This window comes from Prionailurus bengalensis, chromosome F2, assembly GCF_016509475.1.
Source record: "Prionailurus bengalensis isolate Pbe53 chromosome F2, Fcat_Pben_1.1_paternal_pri, whole genome shotgun sequence".
In the NCBI taxonomy this organism is placed as follows: domain Eukaryota; kingdom Metazoa; phylum Chordata; class Mammalia; order Carnivora; family Felidae; genus Prionailurus; species Prionailurus bengalensis.
The window spans coordinates 47,545,702-47,572,668 of NC_057353.1; the positions used below are offsets into that span (position 1 = coordinate 47,545,702).

The window sequence follows — 26,967 nt, forward strand, 5'->3', positions numbered from 1 at the left end:
TCCATCCGTCCATCTGCATATCCATCTGTCCATCCGTCCATCCATCCATCCTTCCATCCATCCATCCAACAAATTTTCACTAGCTGTGACCATCCAACAATGATAATAAATATGGAGGTAGAATGGGTATCCAAAGGCAGAGAGGACTTTGATGGCTCTGCCGAAAGAAGGAGCATTGCATGTTTGAGATACAGTGTGACTATATACATGGCAGTGATGGGGCCACCCAAAACTGAGGTGGAATGGTTTTTGCAGCCATGTTCTCAAGAGTAATTGGAAGCATTGGAGAATTTTAAGTAAGAACATAGTGGGATTAGACTTGCATTTTTTTTTTACGTTTATTTATTCATTTTGAGAGAGAGAGAGAGGGAGAGAGAGAATCCCAAGCCGGCTCCACACCCTCAGCACAGAACCTGATGCGGGGCTCAGACTCATGAACCCATGAGATCATGACCTGAGCCGAAATCAAGAGCCAGACACTCAACCGACTGAGCCACCCAGGCGCCCCTAGACTTGCATTTTAAAGGCCAGTCTGGATCTTCTTAATGGATCCAGAATGGATTTGCTGGGACTGAGTGACGGAGAAGAGAGACCATTTGGCAGGCTGATGCAGCAGCCTAGGGAAGAGATGTTGGAGGCTGAACCAGGAGGCAAGCGTCCAGAGGAAAGTGGGTGGATTTGAGTCACATGGGATTTAGCATAAATGTCTTCAAGACTCATATTAGAGCATGTCTCAGAATTTGCTTTCTTTTTAAGGCTGAATAATATTCCGTTTTATGTATATACCACATTTTGTTTATTCATTCATCTGTAGATGGACATTTGGGTTGTTTCTAGCTTTTGGCTATTGTGAATAATGTTGCTTGAACGTTTATGTTTTTGTTATCTGTCATCCTCAGTTGATAATAGGAGCTATGTTTCATTCACCTCATTCCTTCTTTTTTTTTAAAATATTTATTTATTTTTGAAAGAGTGTGAACGAACAGGGGGAGGGCAGAAAAAGAAGGGGACAGAGGATTGGAAGCAAGCTCTGTGCTGATAGCAGACAGCCCTATGCAGGGCTCAAACTCACCAACCACGAGATCATGACCTAAGTCGAAGTTGGACGGTTGACCAGCTGAGCCACCCAGTTGCCCCTCATTCACCTCATTTCTATCTACAATGTATACTGTAGACCCTCGACACTGGCACATGAACAGAAGACTTAAAATTGGCTTATTTTTATTTAACAAATATTATAAAATATTAGATACTCCAAGTACTTTGAAAAAAATTAACTCATGTAATTTTCCTGAAAAACGCTCTGAGTTATAGTACTGCCATTGAGCGTGGTTTACCGATGGGGAAAGTGAGGCAGAGCTTAGTTACTGATAGAGCTGAGATTCAAACCCAGACAGGTCTGTGTCTTGACTGGTAGCCACCTTGCTATGCTGTCTCCTTCATCCATCTGACTGGCTTGCGTACGTATCCAGGTGAGTGGAAACTGTAAGAATTTCTAGAAGAATCCAGAAGAGGGATGCTTCTCATAAAAGCTCTTTTATGTCAAAATAGTGAGGGCTGCATTTGAGTGCAAAGGTGTTTGGCTAGCACGAAGATGTGGAGATGTAGCAAAACAAAACAAAACAAAATTTGTAAACAAACAAAACATTCATCCAACCAACCCACCAAATCTAAACCCACTATTCATATGTTTGGAAACTATGGCAGAGATATGTGAATGACCCGTGCTGCAGTAGGGTGATTGGATGGTGGTCAGAAATGCAGCCGGCAGGAGTTTCTTTTCTCTAGTAGTACTTTTCAATAACCTTTCAGGTAATGTGCTGGCATTGTAGTTGCAAAGACAACACTAAAAGTGCATTAGAAGAAGAATTTGGAAGCAAAGCTACAAACTCTATGGGGATGGTGGTTAAAGGCTGGCCCAGGTATATTAGATGCTGCTCTCCCACTAGATAGTGTAGCCCCACGTCTGGTTTGCTGTCCTCCGTGTCAGCACCCAAAGTCCCTCATCAGAGTGGCGGGTCAGCCCCTGTTGTTCAACAGGATACTTGTTAATGCATGATGATTTCTGTCTGCTTCAGCGTCCAGATTCCCCATCCACACATGGTGTTCCTTTCCCCTCATTCACTTCCAAGGTGGGGCGGGCTTGGGCGGTGGGTGGTCGGGTCCAGGCAGAATTGCCCCTGTCAGCAGTGTGTAGCAGAATCATGATCATAATGGCCTTCTGTTTATCATCACCCCTGTGTGTCTGATGCGTTGTCATTGCCACTCGGGCTACTCGCCTTTAACCATCACCTGCCTGTAGCAAATTTGCCACCTCTTCCTGGAGAACATTCCACCTCATTTCTTTGCTTCTGCTGGTCTCTAGCTCTGCACATAGGTCACAATTGCATCTACGTGAATCTCACTGATGGTTGGTGATATTTCTAGGTTCCTCGAGACAAGAGGCTGCTATCTGTGAGCAAAGCAAGTGACAGCCAGGAAGAGCCGGATAAAAGGTATGGTATTATGTAAAGGGATATGCCTGGCTCCCCAAATAACTCTTTTTCGGTGTTTTTGAAAACCATAGTATTCAGCTATAATTTTTGTTCTTAAGGGAAGATGGGACCAGAAAGTTTAGCCTCTTCTCTCTGTCTTTGAAGAGTCTTGACCAAAACTGGGGATCTCTCAGTAGGGACCACAAATTGCATCCAAAGGGTCATCAGCAGGCTCTTGATGTACCCCCTTCCTGGAAGCCTGGATATCCCGAGTTAGAGGTGAAATGCTGGCAAGATATCGTGCTGCCGGGGTCAGCTCTTGTGATCGATCCCATGGCTGGGTAATTACAATCAAGCCCTTGAGGGAGTGAGCCCCGTGGAGATTGCTTTTGATGAGGGGGAGAGGAAGGAGACTGGGCTGTTTCTCACTCCAGGAGGCGGTTGGCAGAGAACCAGGCATGGCAGCACATACTGTGAGGGGGCAGGGGCAAGACAGATGTTAGGAGATCATTATATGACACCCCTTTTCCTGCGATCCTGAATTAAGAACCGATTGAAACACAAGACACAGACAGATTGAAATTGAAAAGAAAAAAAAAAATCAGTTTTCTTTCTGATTAAGCCAACAGAGAATGCCATTTTTGAATCTGCGGCTTGTAACATGTCAATCCTGACTTAGGTATGTCTACTCACCTAGTCTCAGGCAGGACTGTAAGCCTCCCTGACGGGACAGGCCACTGTGGTATGGCAGGGGTGACTGGAGTCCTCTCTGTATGGCCGGGATGAGCCAGACATAAAGAGGGAACCAGAAGGGACTGAACCACCTTACTCAGCTACTTCTCCCAAACTCATTAATCAGATATAACCCTTTCCTGCAGAGGAATAGGGGAGAAACCACAGTGCTTTTCCTTTGGTGTTTCTTCCTAAAAAAAAAAATTTTTTTTAACATTTATTTATCTTTTTGGGAGACAGAGAGTGAGTGGGGGAGGGGTGCGCGCGCACGCACACACACACACACAGAATCCAAAGCAGGCTCCAGGCTCTGAGCTGTCAGCACAGAGCCTGATGCAGGGCTCAAACTCAAGAACAGTCAGATCATGACCTGAGCCAAAGTCAACTGCCCGACCAACTGAGCCACCCAGGCGCTCCTGGTGATTCTTTCATATGGAAATATGAAGTCAGGAGAAATGAAATCCCCTGCTAGCTCATATATTCAGATCTTACTGGGCCTTGATGGGACCTGCTTATGACACGAGCGGCAGCAGGAACCACCCCACCAGCCAGCAGCCCTGGGCTGTGTATCACCTCCAAAGTACACCCTTAGCAAAGGTTAAGGCTGTCTGCATCTGATGTGCGGTTTTAAAGGAATCTTCTGATGCTGTCTTAGGACCCTAGTTGGTAGCAGTGATGACAGGGAGAAGGAACCTGATACTTTTCAGATCTTGTGACTTTTCCTCCCGTTAGCCGGTATTTATTAAGCCAAGCAGGTGCAGTCTGCTAAATCGTATACCAGTATTCATAGAAGGGTCAGGGAAAAACATGTCTAAAATATGTGCTCCGTCTGCGTCATAATAGACAGAAGAGACCATTTGTCGTTACAGCATCTTTTAGAACGACATCGTATTTTCATGGTTATTTTGTGATTTCGGTGGAGCAGCTTCAAAAAAACTGGCAGTGGGGTACAGACAAAACTACCTTGTGTAGACTAATTATGACCTCGTAGACTTCAGGTCGAATGTAATTTGGAAGGATATCATTTGATCTGCAGCATATTCAGGAATTAAGGTGCCAGGTGCTTGCATGGTGTCATTAGAACTGTCTGTATATAGAAGTTGGTACTTGGAAAAATAACTGAAAGTCTGGCATGACCCAGATTTTTTAAAAAGCATATTTAATGTACCGTTCGTAGCCTTGCGTTGTTTTCCTCCTATTGCAATATTTGGTTCAACTTTAAATTCTATTGCGGGCGAGCCAGTAGCTCACGATAATTCTTACTTTGCTATAATCAGCCATATTTTGGATGTCTTTCTGAAGTTCTCTAGCTTCTAAAACTACCGCTGTTCTGCAGAGGCAGTTATACATTCTAGGACGATGCTGTGTCTATTATTTCCTCATCGTGTGGTAATATCGATGGTTCAGCTAGATTTATAGTTTATAATATAGGTTTATTTATATTTATTTACAATATAGGTTTATACGACTCTATAGTTCGCTTGTGTTGGCTTATAAGAACGCCCCAAATATTTTGACTCGTGTCTCTTGTTTGGGATTGGTGTGTCTTGCGTGGATTAGAGAATTAACAAATTTAGCTTGAAATGGACTCTAAGCGCAGAGGAGTTGGTTAGCTTTGAATCTGTTGGCGAAGGCAGTAGGTGTGTGCTTATAAAAGTCCAGAAGAGTAGAAACTGGACACTTGCTTTGGTAGCTAATCAGTGTAGACCAACCAGCCCTTGTACATCCAACTCACAGGACGTTATCCACATGTATTACTACTTAATCCTCCACAAAAGAGTCTGGGGTAAAATTAGTTTGGGAAATTCCGGGTTATAATGAAACAGGCAAAGGAATGCCTGGGAGCCTTTTCTGTGTTCATGATGTTTGTGACCCACCCAGGCTGGGTTTGTTATGGCAGTTTTTGTTTTTGTTTTTTGTTTTTTTGAATACTGATTTTATCACAGACTCCTGTCTTTGAGGACCATCTGTTAACATTCCATGCAATATTCTAAACAATGGAGTTTTAGGAAATGCTGACATAAATGGCTGGTCTGGGTTTGGCATCATCTAGCTAACTGGACTCAGATTAAACGTAATTTGTAAATTTCACCATGTCTTATATGCAGATTCACTGTATTGCTCTGACCATGAAAGCAGGTCAAAGCCAGAATGTAGCCTTGCAATTTTATTCTTTAAAGAATTACTTTCTGGAATGATTTCTACAGATTTGTGACAGACTCAGAAAAGTTTAGGTATTTTTCTGGTGTCTTTATTCATGTCAGAGCCATTCTTTCCTCAAGCTTCATTCATTTTGAGGTTTTGTCTGAGAAATCAAAGCCAAAAATGCACAGTCCTGCTGGAGAGCTAGGCAAGCTCAGAGGGGCCAGGAGAGGTCAATTCTGGGAAGAAGCAATTTTATTCAAATAGTTTTCTCTCTATGAGAGATGCCAGTTAGCCCACACTAGTGGGCTAACTAATTTAAAGCACACACACACACACACACACACACACACACATACACACACACACACGCTAGTTAAAAACAAAACAAAACAAAACACAGACATTGGAGATAGGGCTTCATACAAAATATGTATTTTTTTATCCTCCATATCATTCAGAATAATCTATAAATGAGAGGTGCCCCAAATTTTACTGACCACAGGGACTTTGCTAGTAAAATCACTGTGCTGTCCACAATACTCTTCCATTGACGAATTTCTCTTTGCTTCTGCTCTCTCCCGGAATTCTGTAGTAGAAGTGGAAAGTATTTTATCCTAGCCTGGTGAGAACGAATTTTCCAAATCCTTTCCTTTCTCTTTGTACCAGTCAGGAGGTCTGAGATCTGAGAGAGCTTGTTTTACATAAGCCCAGTGACGCCACTCTCTGAAGCTCCAAAAGTAATTCAGTGCTAAGGGTATCAGTGAGCTCGTGTTGTCTCTCCATTTAGTGAAAATATTTTAATGATAAATTCTCATTGCCTTTTGTCTTTCCTGCAAGGAGGTTAGCCCACAGAACAGTGAAATATATTCTTCCCACTGCCCCCCTTCAAGTTATTGTCCCGCCCCCGCCTTAAAAAAATTTTTTTTTAATGTTTATTTAGTTTTGAGAGAGAGAGAGAGAGAGAGAGAGAGAGACAGAGCATGAGCAGGGGAGGAGCACAGAGAGAGGGAGACACAGAATCCGAAACAGGCTCCGGGCTCCAAGATGTCAGCACGGAGCCCAACATGGGGCTTGAACTCAAAAACCGTGAGATCATGACCTGAGCTGAAGCCAGACGGACGCTCAACTGACTGAGCCACCCAGGTGCCCCTAAAAAAAACTATTTTATAACTTTTTCTTTTGAAAGTTTTCAAACATATCCAGGAGTAAAGAGGACAGTATAATGAACCCCCAAATACCCACCCCATTCTCCAGGTTCAGCAGTGGTAGTTTTTGGTTACACCTGCTTCATGTCTACCTTTTCTCTTTCTCTCTCTCTCTTTTTTTATTGCAGTAGTCTTTGAAATAAGTTCCTGACATCATGTCATTTCATCTCTAGCTACTTCTCATTTATATCTCTAAATAAAAAGGACGTTTTATTACATAATCTCAAAATCATTATTGTAACTAAATGAACAATGCTTCCTTAATAATCACCTCACTTGAGGTCCATAGTCAATTGCCTCAAAGATCCCATTGTCTCAAAACGCCTCTTTGGCTTTTCAAATCAGGATCCAAACAAGATCTAATCATCCTGTTTGATTGTTATGTCTTTCAAATCTCTTACTCTAGAACAAGCTTCCCACCCTCCTTTCTTTTTTTCATGCCTCTAACTTATTGAAGAAACCAGGTCAGTAAGATGTGTTACATTCTGTTTGTATGATTGTTTCCTTTTGATTTTGTTTAAGTTATTCTTCCATCCTTCTGTATTTCCTGAGAGAAATACAGAGTTAGATCTAAGGCTTGCCAAAATTCAGGGTCAACTTTTTTTTTTTTTCCTTCCCCTTTTCCCAACTGCACTTTATAGGCGGGGTAATTTGCATGGTTCCGGGAACAACTGTCCTACCTCTAGTCATGCGAAGATCCACTGCATTCCCTTGTAAAGTTCACCATCAGCTTTTTCCCTAATGGCATTAACATCCACTGGTTGTTGCTGGCCCCCGTTATTTTATTAGGAGTCGCAAAGTGGTGATCGTTCTAATTCTGTTATGTTGGGGGGGGTGGGGGGGTTTAAACATGCAGAAACTGCCTTGGCACCAGTGAAGCCCAGAGTAATCTGACTGGAGGAGAAAACCGAGTGCAGGTCCTAAAGACTGTTCCAGTGAACCTTTCCCTAAATCAAGACCACCTGGAGAATTCGAAACGGGAACAGTACAGCACAAACATCTCCGAGAGCCCGGCCATCATCCCGGTGTCTGGAATCACGGTGGTGAAAGCTGAAGATTTCACACCCGTGTTCATGGCCCCGCCCGTGCACTGTCCCCGGGGAGATGGCGAGGAGCAACGTGTGCTTATCTTTGAACAGACCCAGTATGGTGTGCCCTCCATGGCCAGCCATAGCACCTACCTCAAGGAAGACCAGCGCAGCACCCCCGACAGCACTTATAGCGAGAGCTTCAAGGACGGAACCGCAGAGGTGAGTCCCTGGCTGTGTCCGCAGCAGCCAGAACCTCAACCCAGAACCGCCAGCTAGTTTTGTTTCTGTTTGCTTTTGGAGTGGGATCAAGTAATTAAAACTGTGAGTTCAGAGTTTTCAAAACATGTGTTTGTATCTGTATAACAAGGTTTTAGGGGCGCCTGGGTGGCTTCATCAGTTAAGCCTCTGACTTGATTTCCGTTCAGGTCACGATGTCATGGTGAGATCATGCCCTGAGACAGGCTCTGCTTAAGATTCTCTCTCTCTCTCTCTCTCTCTCTCTCTCTCTCTCTCTCTCTTTCTCTCTCCCCCTTCCTCCCTCCCTCTCTCTGCCCCTCCCCTGCTCGTGCGCTCTCTCTTCCTCTCAAAAAAGTTTTTTCTTAAAGTTTTCATTTGATTTTTCATTTTGAAAGACAGAGAGAGGTAGAGAGAGAGAGAGAGAATAAGTGGGAGAGGGGAGCAGAGAGAATCCTAAGCAGGTTCTGCACCATCAAAGCAGAGCTTTGCATGGGACTTGAACTCCCGAACTTTGAGATCACAAACTGAGCCATAGTCAGATGTTTAACCTACTAAGCCACCCAGACACATGTATTTTAATAATTTTCTAGACCTCATCTAGTTTGTAACCTTCCAAAAGGTAGCTAAAGATGTTGCCTGTGCATTTTTTGAAACAGTGTGACTCTTTAAGACCTAGTATGATTGAATACTCAAGAAAGAATTTGTATTATCAGCAATCAAGTGTGTATATGTGTGTACATTTTATACTTTACAAGTAGAGACCACATATTCTTTTCATGTGCCTGTAGAACTTACAGAAACAAGGTTCTTTGCTCGTTTGTTTTAAATTCACCAGCTTGAGGGGTGCCTGGGTGGCTCAGTCGGTTAAGCGTCCAACTTCATCTCAGATCACGATCTCGCGGTTTGTGAGTTCAAGCCCCACGTCGGGCTCTGTGCTGAGCTTGGAGCCTGGAGCCTGCTTCAGATTATGTGTCTTCCTCTCTCTCTGCCCCTCCCCTGCTTGTGCTCTGTCTCTCTTTGTCTCTCAAAAATGAATAAATGTAAAAAAAAAATTATTAAATTCACCAGCTTGAAAATTGTGGTAGTTGTATCAGAATCAACATCAGAATCCATAGAAAGTTCCCTCACCCTTAAAGTTTTCTTGAGCCTCTGTATTTGAAACCTTCTCTTCTCTCTTGCTCTGGGCAAGCACTAACCTGCGTTCTGTCACTATGGTTTCAATTTTTCTTTCACTTGAGATTCTTCTGTTTTGTTGCTTTTGTTAATCGTTTATTTACTTGCTAAATAGTATTCCATGGTAAGCATATTATCACAATTTGTGATATATCTGTTCACCAGTTAATGGACATATTTTGTTGCTTCTGGTTTTGGCTATTATGAGTAAGTAATGCTGGTGTGAACATTCACATGTATGCTTTTTTTTTTTTTAATGTTTATTTATTTTTGAGACAGAGAGAGACAGAGCATGAGCAGGGGAGGGGCAGAGAGAGAGGGAGACACAGAATCCGAAGCAGGCTCCAGGCTCTGAGCTGTCAGCACAGAGCCTGACGCAGGGCTCGAACTCACAGACTGTGAGATCATGACCTGAGCCGAAGTCGGACGCTTAACCGACTGAGCCACCAGGCGCCCCTACATGTATGCTTTAATGTGGACGTATGCTTTCATTTCCTGGGTAAATACCCAGGACCAGAATTGCTAGGTCATGGGGTAAATGTATGTGTAACTTTATAAGATACAGCTGTACAGGATGGCCATGCCATTTTCATTCTCACCAGTAGTACATGAGGGTTTCCATTTTCCTCATCCTTGCCCAAACTTGGTATTGTCAGTCTTTCTAACATGAGCTATTTTAGTGGATATGTGATGATGTCTCATTGTGGTTTGAATTTGCTTTTCTCTGATGTCTAGTGGTGTTGAACATCATTCATGTGCTTCTTTGCCCATTCTTACAACTTCTTTTGTGAAAAGTCTGTTCAAATGTTTTGCCCAATTTTTTTTTATTTAAAAATTTTTTAATGTTTATTTATTTTTGAGAGACAGAAAGACAGAGTGTGAGCGGGGGAGGGGTAGAGAGAGAGGGAGACGCAGAATCTGAAGCAGGCTTCAGGCTCTGAGCTGTCAGCACAGAGCCCCATGTAGGGCTCGAACTCCCGCACCGTGAGATCATGACCTGAGCTGAAGCCAGCTGCCCAACCGACCAAAACACCCAGGCTCCCCTCACCCAATTTTTAAATGGGGTTACCTGTCTTCTTCTTTTTATTTTTTCTTTTTATTTATTTAATTTACATCCAAGTTAGTTAGCTTATGGTGACCTGTCTTCTTTTAATTAAATTGTTAAGAGTTCCTTAAATAATGTGAAATCAGTTGTATGTTTTACGGTCGGTAGGTAGCCTTTTTTGTTGTTGTTGTTGTTTTAACCGTGTCTTTCAAAGAGCAACAGTATTTAATCTTGATCAATTTTTTCTCTTCTAGTTTATGCTTTTTATGTACTTTTTAAGAAGTCTTGGTATGACCCAATGTCGCAAAGATTTTCTTTTGCTTTTTTCCCCTAGGTTTTTAATAGTTTCACCTTTACATATAGGTTTATCGTCCATTTTTGAGGTGACTTTTGTAATGGAGTAAGGGAAGGGTTGAGGTCCATTTTTTTTTTTGTTTTTTCTCCATATCGCTATCCAGTTGCTCCAGCACCATTTGTTAAAAAGACATCTTGTCTCCATTTAGTTGCCTTGGGATCTCTGTAGAATGAATGTAATTGTGGGTTCTCCAATTTTTGACCCAGGATATCGAATGCATTTTTTTTTTTTTTTACTATTGGTTCAGGTCAGCTTTTTCAACATTTAGGAGCCATGCCCCTGTGTTTGAGATGATGGTCATTGGCTTCCCATTTTTCAGTCTGCCCAGGACAATAAAAGACTGTGGCAGAAGGCGAAACAGATGGTTTCTAATTTCCTAAAGAGGAGTCAATGTCGTGGCAGTGTGCCAGATGCTTGCAGCCTGCTGCCCGTTTAGTTGCCGCGGGGACAAAATGCCACCACCTGAGGCTGAGATTGCACCCTAAATCATAATATTTGAAAATAATAAACATTTGATGGGCCTACTTACTATGTGCTCTGCTCATTTAATCCTCACCCAAATCCTATGAGGGGTGTACTATTTTTGTCACCTCTGTTTTCCAAGTGAGTAAACTGAGGCACAGGGAGCCGGCCTATGCCCATGGTCATACTGCGGTAAGTGGTAGAGATGGGGCTCATCACAGGCTGCCAGGCGTCAGGACCTGTGTGGGGCCTTCCAACCCTCAGTGTGGTTCCATTCCTAAAGACAGGGAGTGACTCACCCCAACTTTTTTTTCAAAATTGCATGTCCTCTGTCAATGTCATTAGCGGTATCTTATCTTTCAGAAGAGCCAAAGGGACTGGCTCTCTGCAGTGTCGATAGGGAGTTAGGTGGGCAAGTTGCTCTGGTGACCCTCTGTCACCACTGAGTCCCTGCTGTACTGTGTGAAATCGGGGAAGAGCAGAGTGAGACATGATAAATCCCCTGCCCTTAAGAGGCTACCATATTTCTTGAGTTCTGGTAGCTTTATAGTCAAACTTTCAATGTCTTTCTAATAAAAAATAATGCCTTAAAGTTAGCTTCCATAGTTTCCTGGGCCATATTGCTTAAAATAGTTAACAGACATTTTTTTTTTTTTTTTAACTGAACAGGGATCTTGTAAGCTTTTTGGCATTATTGAATATTTATGATTTGCCCACAGGCAGTTGGGATGTTTCAGCGAGGAAAGCAAAAGCAGCTTACTTCACATGGGAATGTTGGGCACATGCTTTTTCATTAAAAATTTGCCACTGAGGTTTTTCTCAGCGGGTGTGGAAATCTCCCATTAGTCACATAAGAGTCCACGGAGGTGGCCCAATGTCAACAGAACCATGATGCTGTTTGGGGGTGTATGTTATCACTTGTGTTTGTGTTGTAGATAAGGAGGCTTGTGAAAGGAAACTATTGTATTTGGGGTTTTATTTGGAAGGGAATGAGAAAGTAACTTACATGAAACTCAACGTGAAGACTATTCTCAGGACCTTTGGTGTAGCTGCCCTCCTAGTCTTGGAAATCAGTGTTTACGTTGTATATTGTATTTAAATCTGATGTAAATTAAATGGAATCGGATCTGTTGTTATCTTTAGTCATGGCATTGCTAACTGGTTCTAAGATTAGGTGAGTAATTTCACCAGGTAAATTTCACTAAGAAAAATTTGTCTAAAATCTAGTACTTCTTTCAGGAAAACTATTAAAATGTCTGGGACTCTTGTTGAATTAGCAAATTTTATTTTTATTTTATTTTATTTTATTTTATTTTATTTTATTTTATTTTGTTTTGTTTTGTTTTATTTTATTTATTTTATTTTATTTTATTTATTTAAAATGTTATATAACTTAATTGAGAAATTCATAACATATAAGAGAGGGGGTTTACTTTTTTTTTTTTTTTTTAATTTTCTAACGTTTATTATTGAGAGAGCATGAGCACAGTAGGGGCAGAGAGAGGGGGAGACACAGAATCCAAAGTAGGCTCCAGGCTCTGAGCTGTCAGCACAGGGCCTGACACGGCACTCGAACTCACAAACCGCAAGATCATGATCTGAGCTGAAGTCGGCCGCTTAAGTGACTGAGCCACCCAGGTGCCCCGCAAATTTTATTTTTTAAAAATGTTTATTTGTTTTGAGAGGCAGCACACATGTGAGTCGGGAAGGGCAGAGACAGAGAGGGAAAGAGAGAGAGAATCCCAAGCAGACTCCATGCTGTCAGCACAGGGCCCCGATGTGGGGCTCCAGCCCACTAATATGATCGTGACCTGAGCCAAAATCAAGAGTCAGATGCTTAATTGCCTGAGCCAGGTGCCCTACAAATTTCACTCCTTATTAGAGACTGATTCTTCTGTATGTGTGTGTGTGTATGTGTGTGTAGGTGGATATCAGAGAAGTGAGCTGTTTGGCTCAACTGAGGCTGGGAGCTTTTTAAGACAGTGGTAACATTAAAAAGTTCTTTAATGGATTGATTTTAGCTATTATATTGTGCAGTCCCTTTGTAAGAACATTTGGTAAATATTTACTTCTACTGGTGCTGCTTTGATTTCTGTCCTGTAGAAGCTTACTATTGGTGTATAAGACATGGAAAGAAGAGTTTTTATAGAAAAATTATATGTACAGTCAATAAAAATCAAAATGGAGGGGCGCCTGGGTGGCGCAGTTGGTTAAGCGTCCGACTTCAGCCAGGTCACGATCTCGCGGTCCGTGAGTTTGAGCCCCGCGTCAGGCTCTGGGCTGATGGCTCGGAGCCTGGAGCCTGTTTCCGATTCTGTGTCTCCCTCTCTCTCTGCCCCTCCCCCGTTCATGCTCTCTCTCTGTCCCAAAAATAAATAAATGTTGAAAAAAAAAATCAAAATGGAAAGAAGAATTTGCTTATTCTGTACTACAATTTTGTGTCAGTTAAAATGAGTCTATCTACCTGTATGAATAAAGGAGCACCAGAGTCTTAGTGATTTAATACACTAAAAGTTTATTTCTTATTAGTAAGAATCCTGATACATGTCTGCAGACCTCTTTCTAATTAACGACTCAGGAATCCAGATTCTCTCCATCTTATGGCATTCCTGTCTTCATATGTGGCCTCTGGGCCCCTCTGCTTGGGAAGTGAGATCATGAAGATTGCAGACTGACTTGTAAATACTATGACGTGATAGTGACATGCATCACTCCCGTTCGTCTTTCATTGGCTAGAACTAGTCACATGGTCTTACCTAACTAACTGCAAGAGGGCTGAGAAGTTTAGTTCTGCCATGTGCTTAGGAATGAGAAGAACTATATACATGGGCAAGCACCAGATATTTCTACCATGTATTTAATAATTCAGTCCTTGGTATGTTACTTGTCAAATTAACATAGTTTGCAGAGAATCCTGAAATGAAAACAAGGAATGATTATTTGTCATACCCAATAGATCTGCGATGGTTAGTTAGTGATTTTATATTCATCTGTAGACTGATAACTGGAAGTTATCCTGAATCTAAGCCCTGTCCAGTAGGATTAATTGTTTTTCAGTTTTTTCTTAATGTTTATTTATTTTTGAGAGAGAGAGAGAGAGAGAGAAAGAGCATGAGCAGGAGAGGGGGCAGAGGGAGAGGAAGACACAGAATCTGAGGGAGGCTCCAGTCTCTGAGCTGTCAGCACAGAGCCCAATGTGGGGCTCGAACTCATGAACCACGAGAACGTGGCCTGAGCTGAAGTTGGACGCTTCACTGACTGAGCCACCCAGGCACCCCAGCATGATTAATATTTTAACTAGGAGCTCATTTCCTCCCACACATTTAAAGAATAACACTTGAGTAAGAAAGAAAGAGAGAAAGATATGTATATCTTGTATACACGCACACACACACACACACACACGCACACGCACACACACCATGGAGTAATAATCCATCACAAAAAAAGATGCGATCTTGCCATTTGCAACAACCTGGATGGACCTAGGGGGTGTAATGCTAAGTGAAATAAGTCAGTCTGAGAACGACAAACACCATATGATTTCACTCATTTTGGAATCTAAAAAACAAAACAAATGAGTAAACAAATGAAAAGCAGAATTAGATCTATAAATACAGAGAACAAACTGTTGGTTGCCAGAGGGAAGGAGAGTGGGAGAGATGGGCAAAATGGGTGAAGGGGAGTGGGAGATACAGGCTTCCAGTTATGGAATGAATAAGCCATGGGGATAAAAGGCACAGCGTAAGGAATATAGTCAACGATACTGTAAAAGCCTACGGTGACAGATAGCAGCTACACTTGTGGCGACCGTAGCATAATATAGAGAGAAGTTCACTCACTATGTTGGACACCTGAAACTACTTTAGCATTGTGTGTCAACTATACTCAAATAAAAAAAAAATGTTTTTTAAGGATAAAAGTCTTAAAAATGTTGAATCAAGTACTAAATTGGAACATAGTTTCACTTGTGATTAATGCACTTGGTTTTACTATGTTTATTTTAGACATATTGATATAATGCATACGGTACCATCAGATTTCTATCCTTTGATTACATCCATTTGTTTCTGCATCAAGCAACATTTTGGAAAACGCTTAGCATATACATTTTATACTTTAGGAAGATTTCGGTTTCTCTGTGTGTAGTCAAATTTGCTGTGATTGGATGACCCGTTACTCAGATTGATAGCAGTCGTCTTCCCACCTCCCGAACACAATGGCCATGGAAGCCCTTGTCTGTTACACCTGGTACTTTGCAGCACCATTTGATACTTTGATCACTCTTTCCTCTTAAAAATGCTCTTGGCTTCATGTCCGCAGCTTCAGTTGTCATGTATCTCTAAAGGCTTTCACATGTTTTCCTCCAGCCCAGTTCTCTCTTCTTTGCCCTAGACCTTCATATCTCACTGCGTATGACTCTCCATCTATCCTGAATCTGATCTGTAGTCTTTCCTTGTGTTTTCCACCTTAGTGGGTAGCACCACCATCCTGGTTTCTCAAGAAACTAGGATATTTCTTGATATTTTGCCCCCCCCCCCCGCCATCCATTATCAATTCTATCAATATTTCTACACATTTCTCAAATCCATTTTTCTCCATTCTGCTTCCACCATGCTGGCCCAATCTGTCAGTTTCTCTGGCCTATAATACTGCCTGCTTTTGTACACTGTACCAGGGATAGTGTTTTCAAAATGCTTATCTGATTATGTCACTCCCCGCTTAAATCCCATCGCTTTTAAGATTGAGATATAAATCTTTAACGAGTATACAAGGCATTGCATATTCTGCTTCTCTTCTGCCTTTCCCACCTCATCTTCTACCTCTTTCCCCCTTGTGCTCTCTGCTGTGGGCTCCATTCGGTTCTGTGAACCTGAAATACTTCCTCTTCCCTCAGGACCTTTGTGCATGCTGCTCCATGTTCTAGAAGTGTGCCGTGTAATGCCATAGCCACTAGCCACATGTGGCAATGAAAATTAAATAAAATCAAGAATTTAGTTTCTCAGTCCCACTAACTACCATTTTAAGTGTTCAACGTGACTTGTGGCTACTGTATTGGACAAAGAAGATATAGAAGACTTCCATCTTTAAACTAAATTCTCTTGGACAACACTGTTCTAGAATATTCTTTGCCACCTCCCACACCCTTCCTCCTGTGTGATTTCCTCAGGAAATCCTTCCCTGCCCTCTTCCTTCAGTTTCTAGTAGAGTCAGTTTTCTTTGTATCTAAGTCTACCAGCAACTACCGTGAACACATCTGCAATCAAAGTTACATTTATTTAGCCTGCTTCAGCAGGGGACCCTTAGGAACAACTCTGTAACATAGACTTGGGAGTTGGTCCTCATAGTGTTTGGGATTATACCGGGTAAGTGTAAAGAGGGATTACGGAGGTGACAGCCAGCTCCGGACTGGATATGAGAAGTCACTGAGGCAATCTGGAAATTGGGCAACCATAGTTCAGGAGATGAGATAAGCCAAGCAGGACTGAGGATGCGTTTGCGAAGAAAGCAGCAGTTCCTTAGAAGGAAGACGTGGGATTCACTTTCGTAGCTGTGTTCCTGTCTTCTGGGCTTCTGTTGGAAACGTTGTTGGTCTTGTCCGTGTGCCACCAGAAGTAGTACACAAAGGCCGATTGTCATTGGGACTGATTTTTTACTCTCTCAGTCATGCTGTGCTCTCCTAGAACTCTGCTGCTCTTCTCCAGAGTGCTGGCACCACTTTGTGATTTTTTGAATGAATGGTATTTTTAACGAATATGTTTCCTCTGGTAGACCGGAAGTTTCATGAGAGCACACACCTCTTCTCTTTGTGCTCACTTTGGTACCCACAGCATCTAGCACACTGCCTGACACGAAGCAGATGCTCAGTCTTTATTGAAAGAGTGGATAAATGAATAAATGAATGATAAGACCTAAGAAATTGGTGGCTGATCAAAGACACGGAGGCAGAAAGTATCTATTTTTCTGACAGTTGACGAATCGTTTGTCTTTTTCCAGTAGACTCTTAAGCAGACGTCTCCTTCCTCCCACCTAAAAAAATTGTAGAATTCTAATATCCAAAATTTAAATGTAACATTCTAATATTGCCTGATATCTCGAGTCCTTTCAGGGTCGTCTTTAAAATATATGTTACTGGGGCGCCTGGGTGGCGCAGTCGGTTAAGTGTCCGACTTCAGCCAGGTCACGATCTCCCGGTCCGTGAGTTCGAGCCCCGCGTCGGGCTCTGGGCTGATGGCTCAGAGCCTGGAGCCTGTTTCCGATTCTGTGTCTCCCTCTCTCTCTGCCCCTCCCCTGTTCATGCTCTGTCTCTCTCTGTCCCAAAAATAAATAAACGTTGAAAAAAAAAGTTAAAAAAAAAATATGTTACTGTACCTTCTTTACTCTCCTTTTTCTCAGTCCAAATGATTAAGAAATGTATAGATGCACACATCGAATCACAGTAAAGTACGGTGTTGTTGGCTGTCTGCTTGCCTTTGGGCATTCTACAAATTATGTGAAAAGATTTCCAAACGGTTGTGGAAACTTGGTAACTGTAACCAGAATGACCCAAACATTTTGGGTATGACTCTCCATACTGAATCAGGTAGGGCTGTAATGACCCATCAATGTGATCGGGTCTCATGAAGGATTATGATGTTTTCCAGGTGGACCACACATTTAATTTTTTTAATTATAAAGACAATATAAAATGATGAAGGATAAAGTTGTAAGCTTAGACATTTTGGCAACATGTTTACTGTCTTTATTTTTTCATAGTTCTTGTTCACATGTGCCTTATTAGGGTAAGATTCTGTGTTTTAGTCAGCATGCAGTCCCTTTGAGTCTGAACAGTCGTAGTATATCACACCTTCTCACATCACCTGAGGGGCTAGAACCACAGAATTTATAAGTTTAATGTGTCTTAGTAGGCTAGTCTGTCCTCAGGTTTCAGAATTCTGTGGCATGAACAATAAATTCACTGAGGCCTGTGTTTACTAATGCTGGTCCACCAGAATTAGTTGTATTCGTATTGTTATGGGTTACTGCATATTCCTTCAAAGGAGACCTTGGAAATGCATTTCCTCTATCCCTTTTTTAAGTGCCCTTTTTATCATGCTACCCTCCTACTCCAAAATTTTCTAATTCTTAACTATACTAAGTATAAATACCTTTTCGTAGATCAGCCCTGGCCAATAGAACTTCCTACAGTGATGGAAATTTTCCTGTATTCGCTCCAATATGGTAGCTACTAGCCACATATGGCAATTTAGTACTTAAAATATGGCCGGTTGCCCGAGAAACTAAATGTTTAACCTAGATTTTTAGGTCCTCCCTTCATAATCAAATCAGACCCGTGTCCTTGTCCCCATGTAGACACCACATTTGTGCCATCATTTTGTCTTGACTCATGTTGGTCTTCTTTCACCTGGATTACTTTTTCTCAATTCCTTCAATTGATCCAGCTCTCTTTAGCTTCCATGGGTTAGAACAGTCTCCACAATTTCTACGAAATCGTCCTGTCATCTTGCTGACCTTCCTTTCCTGGCAACGCCCATTATTTGCTTTTCCAGCCAGGACACCTGAATGGATGGATGGATGGACGAATGGATGGATGGATGGATGAATGGATGAATGAATGATTCAAAATAGACTTTCACAGGGGCGCCTGGGTGGCGCAGTCGGTTAAGCGTCCGACTTCAGCCAGGTCACGATCTCGCGGTCCGTGAGTTCGAGCCCCGCGTCAGGCTCTGGGCTGATGGCTCAGAGCCTGGAGCCTGTTTCCGATTCTGTGTCTCCCTCTCTCTCTGCCCCTCCCCCGTTCATGCTCTGTCTCTCTCTGTCCCAAAAATAAATAAATGTTGAAAAAAAAATTAAAAAAAACCCAAAAAACAAAATAGACTTTCACATTTAGTCATTTGGTCTATTTTACTTTGATTTGTTGTGGTTGTTGTTCATGTGAATTTGCCCATCTCTTCAACCAACTTTCGGTGGAGCTCCAGAAGATTCCCATTGAATGCTTTGTTGATTGATTGATTGATTGCAAAAGAAACGCAAATCTGTATCTTTGATTCTTTGTCACAATTATTGAACCAGTCAACAAGCTCCTAGGATGCACTTAAATACACTTTGATGGCAAAAACCATTTTCTTGGATCCAGGGAATTTATAAGACAACATAAAAAGAAGTATCCTGTATATTTTACTTATAAATTGTGAATTCTAGAGATGGTGGTTAAGGATCATGAAGAAAGTTTGGAAAATAGCTGTGAGTAACCCTTTCCTGTGAAGGAAACTGGTGAGCTGTGGTCAAAGAATGGAAGCTTATGGCTGAGAAAAGAGAGGCAGGAAAGTTGTTATTTTGAAAGAGACACTAGAAAAAAGTCACATTGGGAGGAGCAGGTGTGTGTGGTCAACCAAGTGCTTTTTCATCCTGTTATATTCACTTCAGGATCAAGTGGGGGTGTTTGCACATCTACTTTTGAAAAGGTTTTAAAATGTAGCCAAGTGCTTCCAGCTTGCACTAAATAACAACTGGATATCCTTGGATCCAAGCTTCTTCACGCATAATACTAGGCCTTAGAGTTTCCCTCCAAAACGTACTCTTAAAATATTGTGATAAAGATGATCTTAGAGAAGGGCACTGAATATGGTCAAGTGATTACTATAGAATAGAATTTAATACACATATATTGAGTTCACCATGTACCGAGTACTGTACTTAGTACTTTATTAACACATTTATCCATGTAATCACTGTAAATAAGCATTTTGCAGATGCAGAAAACATGGCACTTGCCTCAATTTTATACAGGTAGCCGGTTAAAATGTTAGAATTTGGGATGCCTGGGTGGCTCAGTCAGTTAAGCTTTCAACTTTGGCTCAGGTCATGATCTTGAGGTTTGTGAGTTCGAGCCCCTTATCGGGCTCTGTGCTGACAGCTTGGAGGCTGGAGCTTGCTTTGGAATCTGTGTCTGCCTCTCTCTCTCTCTCTCTCTCTCTCTCCCTCCCTGCCCCTTCCCTGTTCATGCTCTCTCTCTCTGTCTCTGTCCTTCCCTTTTAAAATAAGTAAATAAAAAAACAATTTATGATTTTTGGAATATGCACTGGCAATGATAGAAAATGGAAGAGATGTTTTTATATGTTTGAAGAAACAGGTTCCAGTACCTGCAGACACTTTTGCAACACCTGTGGACGTGTGAATATGGACATGTGAATAATATGCAAAGCAGAAATACCCTTTCTGTCCAGCATAATTCTCAGTGTGCAGGTGATATGTGAGTTCTGTGCGCAAATGGCAACTATTTTCATTGTAGTTGAAAACACAGTACTAAAAAATGTGTCACTTTCCTTTCTGAAGTGAGGATTTAACAGTTTGGATACATTTGTCACTTTTTGTTTCTTTTGCATGATGACTTACCTATTTGTTTTAATTTTGATGACTCATAAATTTTGCAGAAATTTCGGAGTGCTTCCGTTGGGGCTGAGGAGTACATGTACGACCAGGCATCAAGGTAGGCTCCCGGGAGATGCCCCTAGAAACTGATGAACTGCTAACACTTGAAATGTCTCCCTACGTTATACTTTTGAACCTTTAAAAGAAAATTATTTTCTCTATTACAATGACTTCTAAATTGCTATTTCCAGTCTTGACCTACATTCTGAGGCCCGGACCCTTTCTCTGTTCTTTTGGTTACATATCCCCTCTTGGGTGATCCTCTAAAGCTCAGACGCATGGGCTCCAACACAGCATGTGAATAAATGGAACTCTTTGTCTTTCCTTCTTTCCTTTTTTTTTCTTTCCTTCCTTCTCCACTTCTTTCATCGGTCTGCTTTTATTTCCTATCGTGGCTAAGGATGGAACCATCCTCCAGCTACCCACCCTAGAGGGGTAAAGATCTGCCTGACCTTTCTTACTACACTTTCATCATACTCGCCAAGTGCCGAATATCCTATTCTACCTGTCCTGTCCCTTGCAACTTACTCTTATTCGTGTTCTGAACTATAAAAATATAAGTGAGCTTTCTGCCAACACTTTCTTCTTCCTTCTGTTCCACTTTGCACGTATTTAGCTACCAGGTTCCATACACTCTGGTGCCCTCCGTGTACAAGCCATGCGAGAGGGATGGGGATGAGATACACCGTCTCCCTACAAGAGGCCCGTAGACTTGGAGGGGACAAGTGTAGTGATGGACAATTGTAATACAAATTGTAAGTGGTGAGTCCTGCCACAGAGATACATAAACAGAAAGCTGAGAGGACCTACAGGCCTGTGTGTGTGATGCGGGTTGGGAGGAGTGGGGGGTGGGCCAAAGCTTGCAGGAAGGGGCATTTGAGCCACATCTTGAAGGACTGTTAGCAGGAGTTTTCCAGGGAAAGAAGGAGTATTAAGAACATTCTAGGTAGAGGTGCCAGATGTTCAAAGGCCTCGGTCGTGATCATGTCTGTAGATAGGAGAAAAGGGCAAGAAATGAATCTCTCTCCCGTTTATAAAGCTTACCAGTGATTTCTGACAGAATTAAACACAAGTTACTCATGAAGGTAGTCAGAGCCCTCTATCTGCTGGTCCCTTTACTTTAAACCTTGTCCTCTACTGTATTGCTTGCCCCTTTTGCTTTTATGTGTGTGGCTCTCTTCTGTTCTCTCTGTTTCCGCCTAATGTCCTCCTCATCCTTCAGGATCTTGCTTCAACCTCAGACTCCGCGTTTGGTCTCCCCAGATCGTCCAAGTCAGAATTTGGGTGTGTGGTGTTCATGAGGGGAAGGGGCATGGTGGGGAAGATAAGAGTTCCAAATAACCTTCTAAAATGTGGAAATACATGCATAATTTGCATGCTATAAGCCCAAATCACCATGTAGTCAGCTGTCTGGCTGGTGAAAAGAACATTGACCTATCAGTCACTTGACCTGTCTTCTCTTTCTGCTGCTGTCGTTGTCCACTGGAGTGAGCAAGTTTCTCAGCCTGTCTTCAGCTGTGAAATGAGGAAGGTGTTTTTTTTTTCTTATGTTATGAATAGACAGGCTTAGGGGGCACGAACTCCCCAAAATTAGATTCAAAACTATTTCTGTTCATATGTGCTTTTTTTCTGGAGAGAGAGTTCACAGCTTTCTTCATTTTTTTTTTTTTTTTTAAACAAAGTCTGTGCCCTAGACAAGTTGCAAATTGCTGGTCTAGGTGATTCTTAATATCCTGTCCAACTCTCAAATTTTATGATTCAGTGGCTGTACTGAAATTGCTTTTTCTAAGCAAAATGACAGTGAAATTGGTTCTGTCTTGAATGATTTATTTCCTACCTAATTCTAAGACACATATTCCGGAATTTGCTTAGTTTATCAGTTTAAGTGTAAGGTTTTTATCATGAAATGAGGAATATTGTTTTGCCCTTCACATTTCTTTCTCCTTACAAAACTTACAAAAAATTAAACATTGCCGAAATGTTTAACATAGAAAGTAGGGGTCCCCCATAATGTTGTAAGTAGGTCATTTTAAGAGGTGAACTTTGACACATTTTTACATCCAGCTTTTCAAAGACTACTGAATTAAAGAGCTAAGAAAACAATAGGCCCAGTGAAGAGCTTTTGATGCTTAAAAAAATACACAAAACATTGGTTATTGGATTATCACTATAGGCCATCCAGCAGTGTAGGAGAAAGAAATATTTCTGAATGGACATCTTAAACAAAAGAGATTGTGGTGCATACCTGTTGTTTACTTTAAATAATGGATAAATTCTCCAAATTTGGGAAAATCAGTGTTTTTATTTTATTTTGCTTTTATATATTAGGGAAATTATGTAGAGCAGCGATCTGCAAACTTTTTCTGCAATGGGTTAGATAGTAAATATTTTAGATTTGGCACACCATATGTCACAAGTACTAAACCCTGCTGTTATGAAAGTAGCCATAGACAAGACATAAATGAATGAATGTAGTCGTGTTCCAATAAAACTTTATTTACAACAATAGGCAGTGAGCTAGATTTGGCCAGGGGACCATTGTTTGCAAACTCCTGATTTACAGCAGTTACCCTTTCATGAGTTCTTTCTGCAGTCTTGAAAGCAAACAAACAAAAAACCAAAACTAAAAAAACCCAGTTTCTGCTATGGAACTAGATTCTCAATAGTGAATGTTTGAGTTTCATTTAGGTTTTCACATTTCAAAATGTTTTCAAGTGGGATATAGCTATTTTGCAACATCTTGGTTGCACAAAAAGAGGTCTAGGTACAGGCATGAATTAAACAAAAGCTTTCACACATTTGGCTTGTTGTTGGGATAAAAGTGGCAAATTCTATCGATTCTTAAGCTTCAGGCCTTACTGACTGCCATCCAAGACCTAACAGATTCTTCTGGCACAACCTTACGTAATTGGACAGGCTCCTCATGGACTTTTCTCTTCCTTCTAAACCATCTGGTTTATGAGCCACTATTAGAAATGCTCTATACATTGTATTAGCAATGACCTTTGGTCTGGTCTCATCTCTTTGCCATATGTTGTGTTTTGTCTCTGAAATGGAGTAAATATTGGTTAATATTCCTACAAAATGCTGTCAATGTGAAATTGATTAGGAAGGCAGAAGTGTCCAAGTGAGTGAATCTGACCACTGTTTGTTTTCTGTTCACAGTGGCACATTTCAATACACCCTGGAAGCTACCAAGTCTCTGCGTCAGAAGCAGGGGGAGGGCCCCATGACCTACCTCAACAAAGGACAGTTCTATGCCATAACGCTCAGCGAGACTGGAGACAACAAATGCTTCCGACACCCAATCAGCAAAGTTAGGGTATGATCCTTATTTCTCAAATAAAGCGCAGAGGGATCAGATGAAGGGAATCGCTGCCTTCCTTCATCTTGCGGGAGGGTGTGGAAAAAATTCCAAAATAAATAATTCCAGAACAAATGTCAGAGAGTTGGAGCAGGACAGAACTTACTGGCTTACCGTTTATCATTTTAATCAGTAACCAATAAACCCCAGGGAGGGACATGGTTGAGACATGCTTTCTGGCTGTATCCAAGGGATTTTCCCGGTTTCCTTCATTACCTTTATGCTACCTAGTTGTTGTTCTTGTGTTCAATCAATTGATCTTAATTTTTCAAGCAGGTAGTTGTAAGTCGGAGCCTATTTGTGGGCAAGGAAAGAGCTGCGGCTGTCTTCTGCGAGGGAGGCTGCAACTTATTCTGTGTCCCCGGACCCTTTGCGACTTGCTTACAAAGCCCCTCTGCAGCCCGGTGCTTCCTCAGGAGTAAAGTGAGGCATGACATGATCCCTACCAGGAGTGACTCGGTGGAGTTTTCACATTCATGAGTATTAGTTCCGTTTGTGGGAAATGGAACTGTGCCGGAAGCCTACCAGCTTCTGGCATTCTCGCCGCGGCCAAGAAGGGAGGAAACTGGTAATCCTTTTCTCCTGAAAAGGAAAATCATAGCAGAGCTCTCTGAAAAGAGGGTGAAGGACTTTCCTGCCCGATTGTAAAATGATTTGTTTTACATGCTGTGTGCATAGTGCCACCCCACCTTATTTTATCCATAGCTACCGCCTCCTAAGCTCTTTAGTACATTGAGAAGAAAGCCACGCTGTCCCTAGAGAGAGCATAGTGACTTTGCCCCATCCCAGATGCCCATGCAAAGGTAACAAATGAGGGAGAAGAGAGAGAAGAGTATTTGGGCACCTGCTGGCCAGCTTGTCTCTTACTAGTTTTAGGTAAAATCATTGTAGCGGTGATCTCTCAGTCAGCTGGGTTTTGTGGCTTTGTTTCAGTGAGAAAGATAAGGAAGGTTGCTGGTCACTTCTCAGGCCAGCAGTTCTTCCTCCCTGTAAGCCTGTCCCAGTCCCAGATCAGAGCTGCGGGAGGCAGGGCAGCTGGGAGTGAGAGAAAGATGTGGAGCGAATGTCCTACCCAAGGCTGAGCCCGTTGTAGGCGGAAAGGGGGCTTGGTGTGTTCCCTACCCTGTGGTCAAGGCTGTGGCAGAGGGGGGCCATCCTCCTCCTCCTCATAATCATCGTAATGGTGGAGGGATATAATAATAACATTAATGACGACAACAATGACAGAGAGATGCCATGATACTAACAAGCGCCACAACGTAACAACTAATATTTATTGGGTGTATCTTCTATGTGCCGGGCACTGTGTTAAGTACCATATATCTAGCAGTCCATTTATTTGAAACTAACAACAACCCTATGATATAGGCACTATTTTTGTAATCTTACAGATGAGGAAACGGAGCCTTTTAGAGACTAGTAACTGGCCAGGGTTACACAGCTAAAATGTGAGGGAACCAGGATATATCCCAGGCAGTCAGATTCCTGAACTCATTCTCTTAACCACTAAGGTACACTGTGTTGAGTCACATGGAGGGCTAAAAGCCATAAGCGTTTTAGCCTGGGACCCACCTCTGGATATATATGCTGGGCTTCATACCCTATACCCCCACGTGTGGATGCCTGGTAAGAAGACTCTGGATAAATTTACTTTTTTTTTTTTTCTCAACGTTTTTATTTATTTTTGGGACAGAGAGAGACAGAGCATGAACGGGGGAGGGGCAGAGAGAGAGGGAGACACAGAATCGGAAACAGGCTCCAGGCTCCGAGCCATCTGCCCAGAGCCTGACGTGGGGCTCGAACTCACGGACCGCGAGATGGTGACCTGGCTGAAGTCGGACGCCTAACCGACTGCGCCACCCAGGCGCCCCTAAATTTACTTATTAAAACACAATCTTGTAAATTACCAGCGCATGTGTAACTCTTTTAGATTGTATAACTCTATAGCCAGTATATATATGCACCCTCTTAACAGCACCATTATCTTCACCCTGAAAAGATGGTGGATGGTTCACATTCTAAGGCCATGACTATTGAGTTTGAGTATAGACACTCTTCTAAGAATTCTACTTCATTGAAATTGTGGAAATAATTTAATATTTAATGTATTTCCATCTGTTCATTTTGGCTAGAAAGAGCCCTGCTCTCTTACGGACTTCAGTCTAACACCCTTGGAGAGTTAGAATGGTGCCTTTCAGAGGGATCATTCTTTCTCCTCAGCTCTGGGAGAGCAAGAAACATGGAGGAAAAGAGGGATGCACTTGGAACCCACCAGCATTAATTTTTGAGAACAGTGTCATTCGGAATAGAAGCATGTATGCTTGGTAATAGCATTTTCAAACTGCGTTTCTCTGTATTACTGAAGAAATAAATTTCCAGACCAAGAATATGCCACTATTTAGGCTAACATAGTCATTTGCTACAAAAAAAATTACCTGCTATTTTTATCTTGGAACAGAAAGAAATAAACACCAGGAGACCACTCACTGAACTTTTACATATACGGTAGTCCTTGCCCTGTTATGTGTGGGGGATACATTGGAGGTCCCCCCCACCCCCGCAGTGGATGCCTGAAACCATGGATAGTATGTAGCCATTTATATGCTATGGTTTTTCATTTACATACGTACTTATGATAAGGTTTAATTTATAAATTAGCAGAGTAAGAGATTAACAGGAATAACTAATAATAAAATAGAAGAGTTTTAACAATATACTTTCATAAAGGTTATGTGAATGTGGTATCTCTGTCTCTAAATATCTTACTATACTCTGCTCACCCTTCTTTTCGTGATGATGGGAGATGATAAAATTCTTACATGAGGAGATGAAGTGACATGAATGATGTGGGCACTGTGACCGTAACGTTACACTACTGTTGACCCTTGGATGAGATATCAGAAGACACTTCTCTGCTTCTAGACTGGGGTGACCAATTGTGGGTAACGGAAGCCACAGTTAAGGGGGACTATTGTAAATGGTGAAGTTTCAGGAAGTGGAAGACAGATTCAGGAAGTGGGAGAGAGAAGAATGAGATGCTTGTGGCTCTTAGTTCCACCAGAATAGCCAGTGATGCCCCTTCTTGTCATCTTTCTGTACCTTCGAGGGTCATGCTGCTTGTGAATCCGAATAACAGGGATATTTCCGAACTAGTGTTCCTAACAGACACCTGCTTTCCTGTGTAACCAATGTTCACACATACTTTGGGAATCAGCCCGATTTGGAGTTGACGGTACAGCCGCAAGCATGTATTGTGTATCTCTTATTTGCCAGGCACCAGGACCACTGTCCTTGTCCTCTTTGAGTTGGAAG

The 26,967-nt window shown here is 42.0% G+C and overlaps 1 protein-coding gene across 2 annotated transcripts in view; it reads left to right on the forward strand.

The window, feature by feature from the left end:
- Positions 1-26,967, forward strand: part of GRHL2 (grainyhead like transcription factor 2) — a 172,886-nt gene that overhangs the window by 56,296 nt on the left and 89,623 nt on the right. For both annotated transcript variants that reach the window (XM_043601492.1, XM_043601493.1), the window contains exons 3-6: positions 2,428-2,495; positions 7,413-7,806; positions 20,294-20,349; positions 23,457-23,613. In XM_043601492.1, coding sequence (XP_043457427.1) covers positions 2,428-2,495; positions 7,413-7,806; positions 20,294-20,349; positions 23,457-23,613 — 675 coding nt within the window. The remainder of the gene's footprint in view (positions 1-2,427; positions 2,496-7,412; positions 7,807-20,293; positions 20,350-23,456; positions 23,614-26,967) is intronic.